At 40.8% G+C, this 16,071-nt stretch overlaps 1 protein-coding gene and 1 pseudogene across 1 annotated transcript in view; both read left to right on the top strand.

Annotated features, from left to right (window-relative positions):
* The window catches only part of SLC35D4 (solute carrier family 35 member D4), a 202,557-nt gene that overhangs the window by 68,534 nt on the left and 117,952 nt on the right, over window positions 1-16,071 (top strand). Inside the window, 1 exon segment of the mRNA XM_073331400.1 lies at window positions 12,311-12,375. Coding sequence (XP_073187501.1) covers window positions 12,311-12,375 — 65 coding nt within the window.
* On the top strand, window positions 11,933-12,067 carry LOC140908026 (U1 spliceosomal RNA; annotated as a pseudogene).

The raw sequence follows: 16,071 nt of genomic DNA on the forward strand, positions 1-16,071 counted from the left end.
TTCTTATCCCTGGTCTCACCCTCTTATATAAAGTCCCACCCTTGGGCTACAATCAGGTGATGCCTGGTCACCTGACCCAACCACCATCCCAAGGCCAAACCCATCACCGGTGGGCAGAGGCTTGTGCCTGCAAGTGCGGGGGCGAGGGGTGGGAGGGAAGGGAGGCAGAGTGAAGGCAGCTGGCTTCAGCAGTGTTACTGAGCATACTCAGTCCATGTGAGCATGCTCAGTACAAGTTAAGTGGCAAATCTGTGGGGCACATGACCTCACGTATGGCCTCTGCCAGGTGTGAGGCACATAACCTAGGAACAGCTGGGGCTAAGCCCAAAGCCCCTTAAAGGGCCAGTCCACCCTGTGACAGGGCAATATACCAAAACTGTCCAAGCCGAAACTGAAGTGACAAAAAGCCAGTCATTAGTTGATCTTTGCTCTATCTGTAAAGCTGTTTGCATAGCTCTAGTGGGTGGCCACCTTCTTTTGGGATGAGCATTTCTTAAAATTTAATTTACTTTTTTTGTTACTAGGCTATCACCATTTCCTATGCTGATCCTTTCCTGTTTTGTAACCTTGAAAGTCTGGAGACTGAGGTGAAGAACCACTTAGAATGCAAACACCCTAGCTGGGGCTGGGCTGGGGCTGATCAAGTGTGTTTTACTGCAGTACCGCACAGCAGCAGAGCATTAGAGTAACCTGTCACTCCATACAACCTGGAAGGCAGTAATTTTCAAACAGCTAAAAGGCAATGCTGCTTCAATTCAATATACTGCGTAATTAACCTGTGAAATTCAGGACATAAAATGAATGATATTGAGGCAATCAATTTAGTAGGATTAAAGAGAGGATTGTACATTTTACAGGTCCAGTCCTGCTCCAGTGAAGTCAGTAGCAACACTCTTGCTGACTTCAATAGGAGCAGGAACAGACCCTGTATGACATTCTGTCTAGGACAAAAGCACAAGGACTAGCAAACCACATGCTTCAGAGCAAAAGGTGAACACAAATTAGGGTCAGGAAGAAATCTCCCTCCCTCTGCAGAATACATCTGTAGCACAGCTAGATGCATTATGAGAGGATTACACATTCTTCTGAAACCTCTTACATTGGCCAGTACCTGAGACAGGATATGTGAGTAGACAAACCATTGGTCTGTTCCATTACAGCAGTTCTTATCATTCTAGAACATAGAACATATTACTTTTTTTTGTTGCTGTCATTTCATGCACACCTATTGCACTATATACAAATGTAATAACCATCATAATAATAATTAATAGGACAAATCAGGTATCCCTACTAATTTCTTGGGCTCAACTGCCCGAGAAGAGAGACACCAGCAGTTTGAGGCATCTGGAGTTAATGTGAAGAAATTGGGGGAAAAGAGAACATTTTGGGGTGTTGAAGTGACAGTGGAGAAAAAATAATGTCTTATATGGTGTCCTTCAGTGAGCACTGGGGATAGCAACACGTCAGTCTTTAATGAAAGGGTTTTTTGACAATGTGACATATTGAAAATATGAATTTTGTCCCTTGGGAATTGATTACATAGTCTTGAAATGCAAGAATATCAATCTCTTGGTCTAATGTGCATGTACCAACAACAGCAAGAATGGAAAAATAATCTTCTTATAAAATCAAAGAAAGACAAAGTTAGTTGGGCCGAATGAAATTCACTATTTCTAGTCTGTCAGTGCCTTCGGTTGTCCTCCTGACAAGACTTCAACTGTTGCCTGGATTCTCCAGTGCTCCTAGGCTTCCACTAAGCAGGCTTTGTTAATAGAGGGTATACTTGTGCACCTGTCTGAATCTTGGTTGAAAGCAGTTTTATACAACAAAGCAGACCACATGGAGAACTTGTATGCATAAAGTTCTCTCTTTTCTTCTTTGAACTGGTGAAAAAAAAATCACTGTCTGGTTTACATATGCAGTGGTCACATTTCAGAGAAATCTTTTAACACAAACCAAAGCAGAGTTAAAATTGAGTTGAGTACTATAACTGCTCTGCATTTTATAGGCCGAAGCTTTCTGGTGTAGTGCCACCAATCACATTACTCATAGGAAGGGGGAATGTGTGTTTTGGCCATTGTCGTCAGTAGCAGATACTGTATGCTTCTTGTTTTGGTTTTCTCTGTATTATTACAGGATGTCTGATGTTTGTGTATAAGAGAGAAGGTAGGGTGGGATGGATATTTGATGTCCAAAAAGAAATAGCTACCACAATTTCAACCAAGTCTCAAGTTTTATGAGAGAAAAAGGGTTTTTGTTAAAGTCTCCAGATGTCTTTTGTTTTGGGAGAAGTAATTAAAGTGAGTCATGACGTACTTGCAATATTTCAGTCACCTTACCCTGAAAATTAATGAGTTACTTATTATCACATTATGTGTGTTTATATATATTTTTACACTATATACATGAACAACTGTAGACTTTCACAAGAGAAAAAAGTATGGTCTTGATCATATTTGACCATTAAAGGTATAAGGGTGCTTTTGCTTAAAAAGGAGAGGTGCCCTGCCCAAATTCCAAATCAGCCATTTACAGTCAAAAGATAAGGTATTCTTTACTTTCTGTTCTAACTCGTAGTGTTGCTGTGTTCCATTAAACAACTGCTGTGTTCTATTCTAGAAGTGGCTGCATTAAAAAATAATATAAAGACAGAATTCAGCACTATATAACTAGTTTATGAAGCATATAATAATTGTGAAATCAGTAAACAGTTGAGCAGTTCTCTGGCGTTCAAATGCTCTTCCAGAATAAGAAGCAAACACTGTATATAAAATATAAATCTTAAAAGATAAGGTGCTGAGTGAATTTGAGTAGGTTGGTAATGTTGGCTTAACTTTCTAAAGCCCTGATTCTGGAAACATTGTAGAACTGGGGCCTTAGTTTTATTGCAAGTTTGTCTCAACAGATCACAGAGCAAAGAGATAGTAATGAGAACAAATGAAACATACCAAACAAAGAGATGGACATTGAAGAAATAATAATATCCAAGATGGGAAGTAAAGACTGGCAGATAATAAATCAGCAGAATGGCAATGCTGTCTAACTATGTATATCACACATCATTATGGTATAAATAGTACCACAGTGATCACTCAGTTACAGGAGCAGACTAATGAGGTAGTGACACAGTCTACAGAGCAAGATCACTGGCAGACAGCAACAGCCAAGCACAAGGAGATAGATCTCCCCAGTCCAAACCCTGTGGCCTAAACACATGTACTGAAAACCTCTTCTAAAATAAGAAATGCTGGGAAAGGCCTTGGTAGCCTCTGATAGCTTCACTAACAGCCATCATTCAGCAGATTAGTGATGGAAGGCTGTTAAAAGCCATTGATAGGCTGCCTAGAACTGCTGGTTAGCTGAGAGTAGGAAAGGAGAACAAAGCTAAGTGCAGCAGCTGGGAGAAGGCCCGAGACTTGCTCTCCCACATATTGTAGAATGCAAGGGGTGTGGTGTGGAGGGAGGTGTGTATATAGCTTGCAAGGGTGCTGGGAGTGTTCCATATTCCAAGCACAAAGCCCAGGCCCACACGAAGTTCTTCCTGCACCTGTCCCACATGACAGATATAACAGTGGTCCTTCTCCAGAAGAACGGGTAGCATGGAAGAGAACTAGGGGCCTGTCAGGTATGGCCAGACCACTTCCAAGCAGGGCAGGGAGATGACACAAATAACCTCTCTTAGAGACAAAGGAAAGAGGAGGAAGAACAACAATAGCACATACTCCCCTGCCCTCATGGTCACCAATTAAAATATAACCCAGGGAAAGTTATGCAGGGTAGGCATTAGCCAAAGAAGATTCCTCCAGGTTCCTGGACAGGGAAATCTCAACCCAGAAAAAGCCATTGCGTGTCCTCCCCAATCCTGTATAGATACATGAGAGGCGTTCTCCAGGGACACCAAGACAAAGTCAAACAAGAAAAAGGAGTACTCCGGGATAGACAGTTCTCATTGTGATTAGAGGGAGAATTTGGGGATAAAGTACTGGGAAACCCAGAGTGCTCCCATTAAACTCCCAAACAAACTGACAATCAGGATGAGAGGGCATTTCTTGCACAATCTGGAAAACTTTTGGAAGCTAGACACCCCATATTGGTTCCCTAGTGTCAGTATTTCAAAATGGTAATGCCACCTTCCAGATATGAGATGAAAGGCAGTCAGGGCAGAATTTCTCCAACCCCACACTACCCTATAAAGTCTCCTTTCCCCTGGATTTTGAGCCAGATGTATTAAACACATATGGCAAGGTAGTAGGAAGGATCCTTGGAAAGGATTTTACTGGGCTATAATGGTCCCCCAGGATAAACACATGTGCAAAATATGCCCTTTAACCCAACTGTTTAAGGTGTGGAGCAGCCCCGTGAGTGCAATCAGAGAGCCACCTGTTTCATAAGTTATACAAACGATGCCTTAACACTGAAGCACTGGAAACTATCGCTTCCAAAAGTTGTGACTCTGTCCTTAAAAGATCAGCGGATCAAGCAAGGGAAGCAGGTTATCTGAGGTGAAATGTATTAGCGCAGTGTTTTTCACCGGCCTGTCCATGGACCAGCGCCCGTCCCTGAGATCTCCCTGACACAGTTTAGGAAGGCAGCAAACCGGTCTCTAGTATCAGAAAGGTTGAGAAACATTGTATTAGAGACCTGGGGGAAGCTCAACATTTTTTGCTCCCAGTGACACCGATGCCAGCACACCAAACATAGCATGGTCTTTAGACGGCAGCTAACACACTGGCAGTAAGTGTTTCATTCTCAGGTAGATTGGCTGGAGGGCAAAACAGGCCCGTGTTCAGTGCACACGACAGCATTAAGCTGGGCAGATGATGTAATGAATCTGTGTGCTGACAGCATAATGACTATGTTCTGCCCAGCCCTTAGGCAGCTGCTCAGCAGGAGGGAAAGAATGTGAGCTCACCACTCCACATGTCCCTGTGCAGCTTACATAGGAGCTGCTAGAGGGAAGGCAGGGCTGCTACCAAGATGTTCCCCAAGGAGTGTCTGACGACCCTGTGATTGACGACCCTGGACAGGCAGAGGAGGGAGTAGGTAGTATCATGGCATGCCTTGTTCTGAGTCACATAAAGCATGAGCTTTACCTGCCTCTATAAACTTGCTCTGAGCACCTTTGTTTCACTTTTGCCTACCCACTTTCAGATGTCTCCACCCTCACAGAGAAAAGCTGTTCCCCCTTCTCCTACCCTTTCCTTACTTCTGATGCTCTCTCATTCTCTGTACGTTATTAATTATTAACATAAGAGTGATGAATTCAAAGAGATTGCTAAAAGCACAACTAATTACATGCAAAGTGACCCAAAGGCAGTAATGTCAGCCGTCAGTATCTAAACAGAGCCTGGAAGTCAAACCCCCTAGTTACACTGGTTTCAGAGTAACAGCCGTGTTAGTCTGTATTCGCAAAAAGAAAAGGAGTACTTGTGGCACCTTAGAGACTAACCAATTTATTTGAGCATGAGCTTTCGTGAGCTACAGAAGTGAGCTGTAGCTCACGAAAGCTCATGCTCAAATAAATTGGTTAGTCTCTAAGGTGCCACAAGTACTCTTTTTCTTTTTACTAGTTACACTGGTAAGACACTAATCCTAGAGTGAATAAAATAAACCTATTTTATTTTCACTGCAATAAACTTCTGACCCAACATGAAGCATCAAAAACATAAAACAACCTATAGGAAAGTCTTTGAATAAATGACAAGAGACAAGCAAAATAACCTGCCTATGCTCTCAAATGCTTTTGGGAGAATCTCAGTACAGTACAAATGTTAAATGCTGACAAGTATCATTAATGTTCTTTGTTTTTTTACAAGATTGCTACCCTGATGAGAATCTGCATCTCCCAGAGAAGAGTCTCTGTATATTAGCTTTTCAATTGTTACAATGAAGCTGAAGTCTTAAGCATCTTGAATGTTGTTGGTATGATTTAGGGCCACATGTATAAAATATTTTAATAGACAGGACTGAGGTCTCTCTGCATTTCTGTTCCTAGATGTGTGTGAGCAATTCCAACATTTAGATAAAAACAAGTATTTAATTAGGTGCAAATACCCAATTTGTTTTGATAACTGAGGTAACTGACTGCCCATGCAAAGGCAGGTGCTCAGATATGCGTGATATGCATGCATTGGAAATAATCCTGCAGTCTGGGACACTATTTCAATGCGTCTCCCTGAAGAAGTAAAAGAATAGTCCTCAGTATTGATATTGCATGCAGTGATTTTTGCACTGCTGATAAAATTAGACTAATCTGATTAAACTGTTTCCAGTGACACTGGCACTGATCCATTCCCTTGATGGTTTTTTGGCCCTGAGAGGCTGGAAGAATAGGTACAGAAGACGGGTGAAACAAATGCCGTATCTGTAAAGAGCCTGACATTGCTTCAAGTCCACCAATAAAATGAAAACAAAAGTTACGTACATCAGAAGCTTTTGTCTCCTCTGTTTGGAGAAGATGACACTGATGGTAAATAGACAGGAAGATTTATTTTTATCAGTGAGTGAACTTGAAAGGCTGTTTCAAAACACTGTCTTTTGAAAAATACATATTTTCAAAATAGTATAGAAGTTTTGGCAGATTGGGGAAGTGAGGTTAAATGGATTGTCTTTGGGTAAGTAAACTAAGGAAACTTCTTTATAAATTATTCCATATTCAGTTACTGTAAGAGCTGGTGAGAACTATGACATTATGTTTTCTAACAAACGTGGTGAATTAAAGGAAATAAGTACTTTTTAGAGGCTATAATGAAATAATATTGCCATGTTAAATAATCAGATAAGTCTAAACCAAAATCTTGCATACATCCCTGAACTCTGGTGTAAGACAGTAAAATCTGAACCGGATACGGATCTGAATTTTGCAAATGGCTCTTACCTTTATAATGGGCCAAACGAAAACCCTGGATCTGAACATCTGTAAACTTTGGGGTATTTAAAATTCAGATCCAAATTTTGTATCTCGAGAACATCCTGGAGATAATTGAGAGAGAACTGACTAGTTGGTCAGGGTTGATGCTCAGGGAGTGAATTCTCAGAAGGTTAAGGATTTTCCTTTTACCTTCCTGCTCCAGAATGTACAAATGGACTCATGGATAAGTTGTGAGGCCTAATTCATTAACATTTGTGAAGTGACTGGGTACTGTAGAGATGGAGACCACAGAAACATCTCTTTAAAAGCAAAATCTCCTTTTATGAATGGTAGGGATGTTTCTTTACACCACCACGGACCTCTGAGGATCCCTCTCCACAGTTGCCCCTGTTATTACACCTTTACTCTTCAGTTGCCATGCCATGAATACCATCTTTCTTGATGAGGAGGACTGGATGGGACTCCTTTTAAAACCAGTCAGTGCTGACCTCTACTTGGTCATAGGGGCCAATGATAAGTGATGTGAGGATGCAAATGAACAAGGTTCATGAATTCACAAAAGCAGATTTGCAAATACAAAGTGTAATTGATGTATATGACCCTATTTTATCTGGGAATACAAGAAACCGTAGGAGGAAGCAAACTGGTGGCCTTAAAAACATGCTGAAATCAGGGAGGGGTAGTTTCCAGGCACTTTGGATGCTGTACCTATATGTTTCACAACATTTCCAGAGGATGTGGCTATGTTTTTAGTTAAGACTTTGACAAACACTGTTTAGTGATATGTATTAATAGTCTGTAGTCTTTATTCCTGAGCAGTTTGTTCTGCCTACATGTAAAGTTGCATGTAGGTAGATCAGCAATTGGAATGACAGAAATAGCTGGAATTGAGATAGGTAGGTTTGATCAAAATATCAAGTCTAAATAAGTTGTGTTACTGAGGCACATGTGACTAATGATCTTATTTCTCTTTAGAGTGACTGCTTTTTAAAGAAAGCTTTTTTTTTTTCCTTTTCATGTGGGTAGGAGTTGAAATTATTTTTCAGTAACAGCATCAGGTGACGCAAATGCTTTGATGGGTAGAAATTGTTCTTTCCTAAGTATTACAAGATGTGCCATAATTATTTTAGGGGGAAAGGGAGATTATGGAGAGCAATCCTAAACCGGTACACTTAGGATGCATTTTTAAAGTTATGTCAAGGGCACCTAGAGCATGTGGATAAAGGTGCCTTTTTCTGGCATTTTTCATAAGTAAAAATAAATGTACATGTACATTAAAAACAGCTCAACACATTTTGTTTAAGTTTAGAAAAAGAAAAATTAGCTTCTGGATTGGAGCCATGTGTTCCCAATTTTACCGTAGAGCAAGTTACGTGCTTTACTTCCCTGAAAATTTGTTTTTCATTTTCAAACGTTTCCTTTTTTTAAAATGAAAAAGATAAGTTGGAAGTTTCTGTGCAGAATGTTTTTTTCTTTGTTTTTTTTCTTGCATACACTTAGTACTTCTGCTCTCAGAGACATTTTGATTCTATTATGCATCAAGATATTCTTATATAATTAAAAGAATACAAGTGTTCTACAGTAATTGTCCAAAAGGCTACAGCTTACAGTAGTGTTTGTGCAGAGGTTTGGGGTGATTACTGTAGAATAGTGTAATATTTTTAATAAGGGCAGTTCTCAACGAGTTTCTCATTTATCTGTTTCCCTTTTTTGGCCTCCTGTCAAGTTACCTGTAAACACAACTCTACAGTGTGACATAACCGTACCTTGGGTCACTTTAAAAAATGACACTTTAGTTCCTGATAGTGAAAGAATAGCAAACAGTTTTAAGAGAAAAGTAGTTCTATAACTATCACAGCCTCCATCCTATACTGATTTCTATGTACATGCTTGGGAATGAGCATTATACTTTTCAGTCTACTATCCCAGCATTAGTGTAATGCAAGCTTGGTACACTTGACTCTACTCTCACTCACACTTAAGTAATGAGGGGTAATTCCACTAAAATTAATAAAGCTACACCAACGTATGTAAGATCAAAATCAAACCCATTACAGTAACATGCAGATTCTTAGATTTTGCAGGATCCAAATATATGCAGCCTGGTTGCTGTATTTATGTGACCTGCATAACATACTCCGATTCTCTAACATCTGGGCATTAATTCTTTTTTCGGTAAGTTTCTAGCCCTGCTGGTTGCAAAGATAACCTTCCAAATGTGAATGGCACGCAAACTATTGCATTCTGTCTTCCTGAGTCTGCAGATAGCCTCAAGCAGTGATTCTGAGAACAGTGAACTGTCCCACCCTCCACTAATCTCATTTGGGTGCTAACACTGCAGCATTTTGGAGCCTGCAGTGTAGCTATAGTTAGGACCTTTCCCCTGATTTTGTTTGTTTTGGGGGGGGGTATTTGCATTTTCGTTGGCATATGGCTAGAAAGGAGAGAAAAACGCAGATAACTAGTGAGTTTTGACCTTATATTAGTGTTTTGTAGTGAAATGTTCTCATGGAGAGTCGGCTTAATTATTCTCTTAATTTCATGCTTTACAGCTTTGCCCATGTTAAGGTGTAGGCTCTTTAGAAACACCTAAGACAGATGGCCAGGTAGATTATGTCAGTTAGAGATACATATGGCCATATTAATTACAATAATTCCATGCAGTAAACCTGAAGTCCCAATGCTATACATGCTGGGTCAAATGCTCGCCCCTGGCTTTGTCCTTTTTGCACTGCTCCAGCGATACAAACGGAAATTTCTGGAGTTTTTCCTAATTTACAGCAATTCTTAGGTGGCATAAAGCCAGAATAGCTATCTCTTCTCCTTCCCTCCATCTCGCAGGGGCAAGGGGTGGAAGAGGACCTGGCTGGGGTGCACTGTGCTCGGATAGTTCCCAACCAGCATCGTGGTTCCCATGAAACTGTTCTAGCTGACATAATTTGGATTACTTGGTTCAGTCCCCAGTTGGCCTCAGGACAGGGAGTGGAGAGATGGCCCAGAGCCACCTTTCCTTTTGGTACTGGTCTTGTGCTGAGCACAGCTCAGACAGACTTAGGGGTCTGAGCCTGTTTTTTAAAGGGCAATGATAACATAAATGTAACTGATATGGGCTAGTAATAGAGTTACTGTGAAGCAGAATCTGGTCTGAAATGGCTTCATGCTCCTCGTTGCACTTATGCTAGTGTTTTGTCAAGTTTTAAATGAGCCTAAGGCTGGGGTTTCCAGTACTCCCTTGAGAGACAATTAGACAAGCTAATAAATCTTACTGTCAGGAAGTCTTTCCTGATAACCGTCTAAATATTTTGCTGCATCCTGTTACTCTTAGTTATACCCTGCTGTATTATCCTAAATAATCCCTTTCACCCTTCAATGTTTGCATTTGTAGACTGTTACCTTGTCATTCTTTTCTTTTGACATTATTTATCCTAATGTTTCATTGAAAATCAATTCCTTCTCCCTAATCACTTCTGTCACTGTTCTCAGAACTCCTTCCATTTTGTAAAAAGAAAAGGAGGACTTGTGGCACCGTAGAGACTAACAAATTTACTTGGGCATAAGCTTTCATGAGCTGCAGCTCACTTCATTGGATGCACGAAAGCTCATGCTCAACTAAATTTGTTAGTCTCTAAGGTGCCACAAGTACTCCTGTTCTTTTTGCGGATACAGACTAACGCGGCTGCTACTCTGAAACCTTCCATTTTGTGTTATTGGTCTGGCAATGAGGTGCCCAGGACTTAATGCAGCACTGCAGCTGTGGTAGCAACAGGGCTGTAGAGTCAGGGATAGATACTATCCTGCTCCATAATATGGTGGGCAAGATCTGGGGCCTGTTCTCCCTGCTTTGTTCTACCAGTGACACAAAGCAGCTTTAAAAACAGCTTAACTGGCTGCCTGAGGATTCTTGCCTCTGTGTGTGGGGATGGATTCTTTCTCAGTATGCGGAGTCCTCACATGGCAGAGGGCTGGCATAGCAGCTTTGACACCTGACCCATTTGTCAGGGGAGTGTTTGGGGAAAAGAGAGCATGGCCAAGGAGCCATTGATTATATATGGATATCATTACATCCTTGGCTGCCAGAACAGCTCTTTGGAGCCCTGGGGGGACAGGGACAAGCCTGGAGACTGCTCACTCATACATTGGGTCTGGCCTAGTTTCCAGCTATCCCTGAGATCAGACCACTGCTAAGATGGCATAAAATCACCTTTGCCCTATCCTCCTAGACTACCCTGAGTGCAGCTTGGTTACTGTGGAAGACCTAGCCTGATGCTCCTGTGTTTGCTGATCTGAAGTGCACTGGCCTTTCCCCCCCTGCAATAGTGCACTAGACATGAATTTACATTGCACTATCTCCTATCATCCTCAAGTCTTGTTCACCTTTACTCCATCCTGATGTCATTGTTACAGCTGCTAGTGCTGTGGCACACTAAACCTTGATGGTTCCAGAGATGTGCTGGGTGTAGCCCTGCTCAGAGGCAAGAGTTGAAGGCCCTTCAGATGCTACATCCTATAGGCCCTTGCTAGGTCCCAATAATGATTCGGACACGTGGCTAAATGAAGGGGTATTTTACTAGGGCTGGCAGGAAGGGGAAGGTTGCAATACCCTAAGTACTGTGGCTTAAACGGTGGCAGTCTGCTAGAAGGTTAGGGCTCCTCAGGCCCAGTGCCTGGCATGTCTCTCCAGTTCAGTCTCTGCTAGAGACAAATAGGAGAATACAGATTTCCTGGCCAGGATCAGTTAGTGATATAGCTCTTTGGGGCCCCTCGGCAGTGGCTCCTTGCCCAGTCTCTGTTGCTTCGCCACAAGTGCTGCGCAGACCTGAACCCAGCTGCAATGTCCTACAGTCACATCCTGTTCCAGATGTGATTCCCTGGCTGCTGCTGCAGCCTGCTCTGCACACAAGGTCCCCGGTGGTTTCTGCTTTATTCAGTGTCCTTGCTGCTCCTAGCTTGCCATGTGGATCCTGCTTCCCTAAGTGCTAGGTCACTTCCAGGATAAGGTTCTTTTAATAGTTTTTGCCCCTTCCTTCTACTGGCCAGGGCAAGGAGATGTGCCTGCATATACTTACCTGGCAGGGGAGATACCATGATCACGAAGGTGGTTTTCCCAGGGTGAGGCTCATCCATTGCACTGTGGGTGCGCTGACCCCTGCGATTTCCCCAAATGCGGGAAACTCGACTGCATAATTTGCGTGCTCCCCGGAGGGTCATAGATCAGTAAGGAGGGGTTTGATGGAAGTGGTAGTTTCCTGATGAGCAGATTCTTCATCCCAATGGGTTTCTCCTTCCCACCGAACGTCTGTGTTATGGCTGGGTTACTGACCTGGGGGTAAACAAATATTTAGTGTGAGTACACCTGTACAAAGTTAATCTGAACAAAGATGTTGCAACTTTCAATGATGAGATCAGGCAAATCGTCTCTTCTTGTTGATTTTACAGGTTACCACAGCTGGTTTATCACCATTCATCTTTGGCATGACTGTTAATGTACGAACAGTTTGTTGGTAAGTAATTTCCTGAAATTTGTGTGGTTATTTTGAAGTTTCTATTGAATTTCTTCACAAGACTCATTATTTTACCTAGAAATGCTTTTTAAAAGGCTAGTCTGACAAGTAGCAAAAATATTTTGTACAGAGGGAGAGCCAGGTCTTCAGACACCATGGTGATGGGCACAGTATAATAATCTATCTGAAAAGAACAGAATTTCTTCGCGGGAATCTCAAAACTCTTTACAGATGTTACACCTCATGACACCTCTGTGAGATATTGTTGACTATACACATTTTACAATCTAGATAAAGTGAGGCAAAGGGCAGTTAAGTGACTCATCCAGTGTCACATAGTGAGTTAGTGACAGAGCTGGGAATAGAACAGGGAAGTCCTGATTTTCAGGAACTCTGGCATTCTGACCAATATCGTATGTATTCCTGTGGGTGTCCATGGACAGTGCCTAACATAGCATGGACTGCAAATACAAAGAATAAAATGAAATAACAATAAATATTACATACCTCCGTCCAAAGCAGTACATGGGATTTGGTAATAAAGAGTTTGCTTAACAAACTTAGAATCTCCCAAATCAAAATTCTTATTGAATGGTATCAATGCTTAGTCCCTGCCCCAATACTTACAGTCTGTCTTTTGGTTCTGTGTTTGTACAGTGCCTCGCACAATGGGGTCCTGTTCCATAACTTCGGCACTACTGCAATAGAAATACTATTATTATTAATTAATAAACAAGGGAGTCTAAGTGTATCTCAAGAAATGGAGATACCGTTGAAAGTCCAAAGCCTCTCACTTTTACAGACCTTTAGACCGGGCTCTTCTTGTTTTCCTCATAGTATGGTTGGTGCCACAGAGAATCTGCTTTGCAATGAATTAAATTACCGTATTCTGTTTTCAAGATTTGATATCAGTGGTGATGATGTTAGGCCCAAAATTGTGGGACTAAGTATTTTGTACACTTAAAATCTCAGATTTGCATTTGTTAACCACCTGAATGCAGCCAATCAAGCTATTGTGCATACAACTACACTGATTTGAATTTTTAAGCCATGCAAAACATGGGCATGCAAATTTTGGGGACTTGAGGTGCATGGACTTTGTGCTGACTGTCCATAAAGGGATAGATTTCACCCAATGTGAGTAACACAAACAGGACTAGTCTCTTAGATACTACTTTAGAAAATTGATTCCAGTCTGTATTATGTAGATATTCATTCTCATCTTACCTTGATATTTTTGGAGATCTGATCTAACACTCACTGAAATCCGCAGAGAAATTCTGTTTGGCTTCAGTGAATGAAGGACTAAGCTCTTTGTCTGTACCATACAACTGCGATTGTGTGTCCATTGTAACTGAAAAATAATCCTGCTTCCACAAACGATCCAGTTTTCCTTGTGCTTGACTTTCCTTCATTGTTTTAAAGAATTTCCAAGTCAATGAACCACTCATTTCCTTCCTGTATTTGGTTCTTTCTTAGTTATCTTTATATATTAATGCCTGATTACACCAAGGCAGAGAATCATTGCGAAATGTGACCTCTTCAATGGACAGTCAAAGTATTAAAATACTTCCTCCCCCAACATGCATCCATTGCTTCTAAAGCTTTCTGTACATGAAGCTTTTCAGACTAACAGACCTTGAAAAACTATAGTGAAATGTATATAAAATACATTTACACAAAGCTGACATTTCATATTCTACCCTCTTTCCCCAAACAATTTCTCATGTTGCTTTTTTTTTGGCTACAGCTCATAGGTTAAAACAAGTTGCAGAAAGCAGACTTTAAATTCAAATTGGGCTGTTTTTTGTTTTTTTTAAAGAAATGCCAAAATAAATCTTTTGTATTTTTCTGCAGTTGCAGGAGGTCACTTCTGTGCCATATGTATGTAACTCAGTACATCCTGCTGAAGTGTTGCCAAAGGCAAAAAACAGCAGCACACCCAGCCCAGGACATTAGCAAGCAAGCATATATATATGTGTGTGTGTGTGTGTGTATATTGCATATTTATGATATATATACAGGCATACACTGACATATATAATACACATGCATACAGTGTATATGTATTTGTGTGTACATACAGATACAGTATAAATGCATACATAATTGCATACACAATATGCACACGATACACCCTATATACATTTATATGTATGTAATATGTGTGTGTAAGTTTATGTGTTTACCATACACAAGTAACAAATTCATATTTTAAAAGAAACTGTGTTTGGGACCTTAGCCCAGAGTTACGTTTAGATTGTTGAGAACTCAAAAAGGTGATTTTTTTTTTTTAATTATTTTTTGTCTTCCATTACGGCGTGTGCACCAGCAGCATCAGGGATTTCAGCAGAGTTTTTGGAATAAGGTTTGTTAGATTATGGCAGCTGCAAAGCAAGCATAAGATCACAAACCACAGGGGTTTTTGGTGTAGGTCCAACATTAACAGTGGCTATCATTTCGTGTGTTAGTTTCTCAGTGACAGCGTGGTGCTTTTAACTCTCATGCCTTAATTAATAGAATCCAAAGGGTTCACCATATTTTAAATTTAAGGTAAATCCAGGGTTGAGGATTTAACATTATTTGACAGTACTCCGTTTTGCAGTTAAAATGAAGACTTCTGCTAGCTCAGTGGTCTGGTGGTTATACATTACACTGGTACACTTAAGCAAAGGAGCAGATTTCAGATATAACCTGTTTTTACTACTATACTCTTGTGAATAATCCACAAAGCAGTGTGTTGGTAACAGAGAAAATTTTGTTTAACCTCAGCCAGAGGATTATGATGAAGTAGGAGACAAGAAGGGGAAATATGGATAAAATCCAGCATTCAGAAGGATCTGTGGATAATGGATGTAGATACAGGATTTAGAGCCTGAAGAAAAATAGTTTTGAAGAAAAAGTTTTGAACATTCCAAGAATCAGAAAAATTTGAAAGTTAAGGGTCTCGTGGTAATCTAACCCTGACTCTGTCTCTCTAGAGACAGTGTTGGACTCCTCCTGCTTTTATGGCCCTCACTAGTCTTTTTTACATGCACAAGGAAGTTAGTGCCTGGCGTGAACAACAGGTGAATTAATGGCAGTGTTAGAAAGTGTCGTGGTGGATGTTTTGGTATCCCGTGCTGCCACTGCAAAACTAGGGTATTTGGCAACCGCTGTCCAAGGTTGGAAGAGGCTGAATACAAGGACATTCATCCTCTTCTCTTGTTTGATGGCCAGATTGGTAAAGGGCAGCACACAGAGTGAGCTACTATATTCCCATGCAGGGGACAGTATCTATATTTTTAAAGCTTAGTGAGGTGTATCTGAGATCATATTATACGGCTGAGGATAAAGACTGATAAGTGATAATACATAAATACACAAAGAGAAATCATAATAGAAACCACACATTTATGCCTTTCATTTCAAACCACCCACAATCACTTTACTATGTACTGATGCTACAGATATGGTAGCTCTCCTGGTATACACATTTTTTTACTGATCACGGAAGTGCAGCCACCTCTGAAATAGAACATGACAGCAGTTAACACAGTAGGCTAGCCAGGAAGTGCCCTTGTGGAAAAGTGCTAGTTAATAGAGTTTGATATCTTCTCTATCGTATTTTTAAGCCAATCTATAGAATTCTATAGAAGGGATCTGATTCTCTATTAAACTGTCTATTAAAAACTCTATACAAAGTAGAAAGTACTC

The sequence above is a fragment of the Lepidochelys kempii genome, chromosome 2, assembly GCF_965140285.1.
Source record: "Lepidochelys kempii isolate rLepKem1 chromosome 2, rLepKem1.hap1, whole genome shotgun sequence".
Lineage (NCBI taxonomy): Eukaryota > Metazoa > Chordata > Testudines > Cheloniidae > Lepidochelys > Lepidochelys kempii.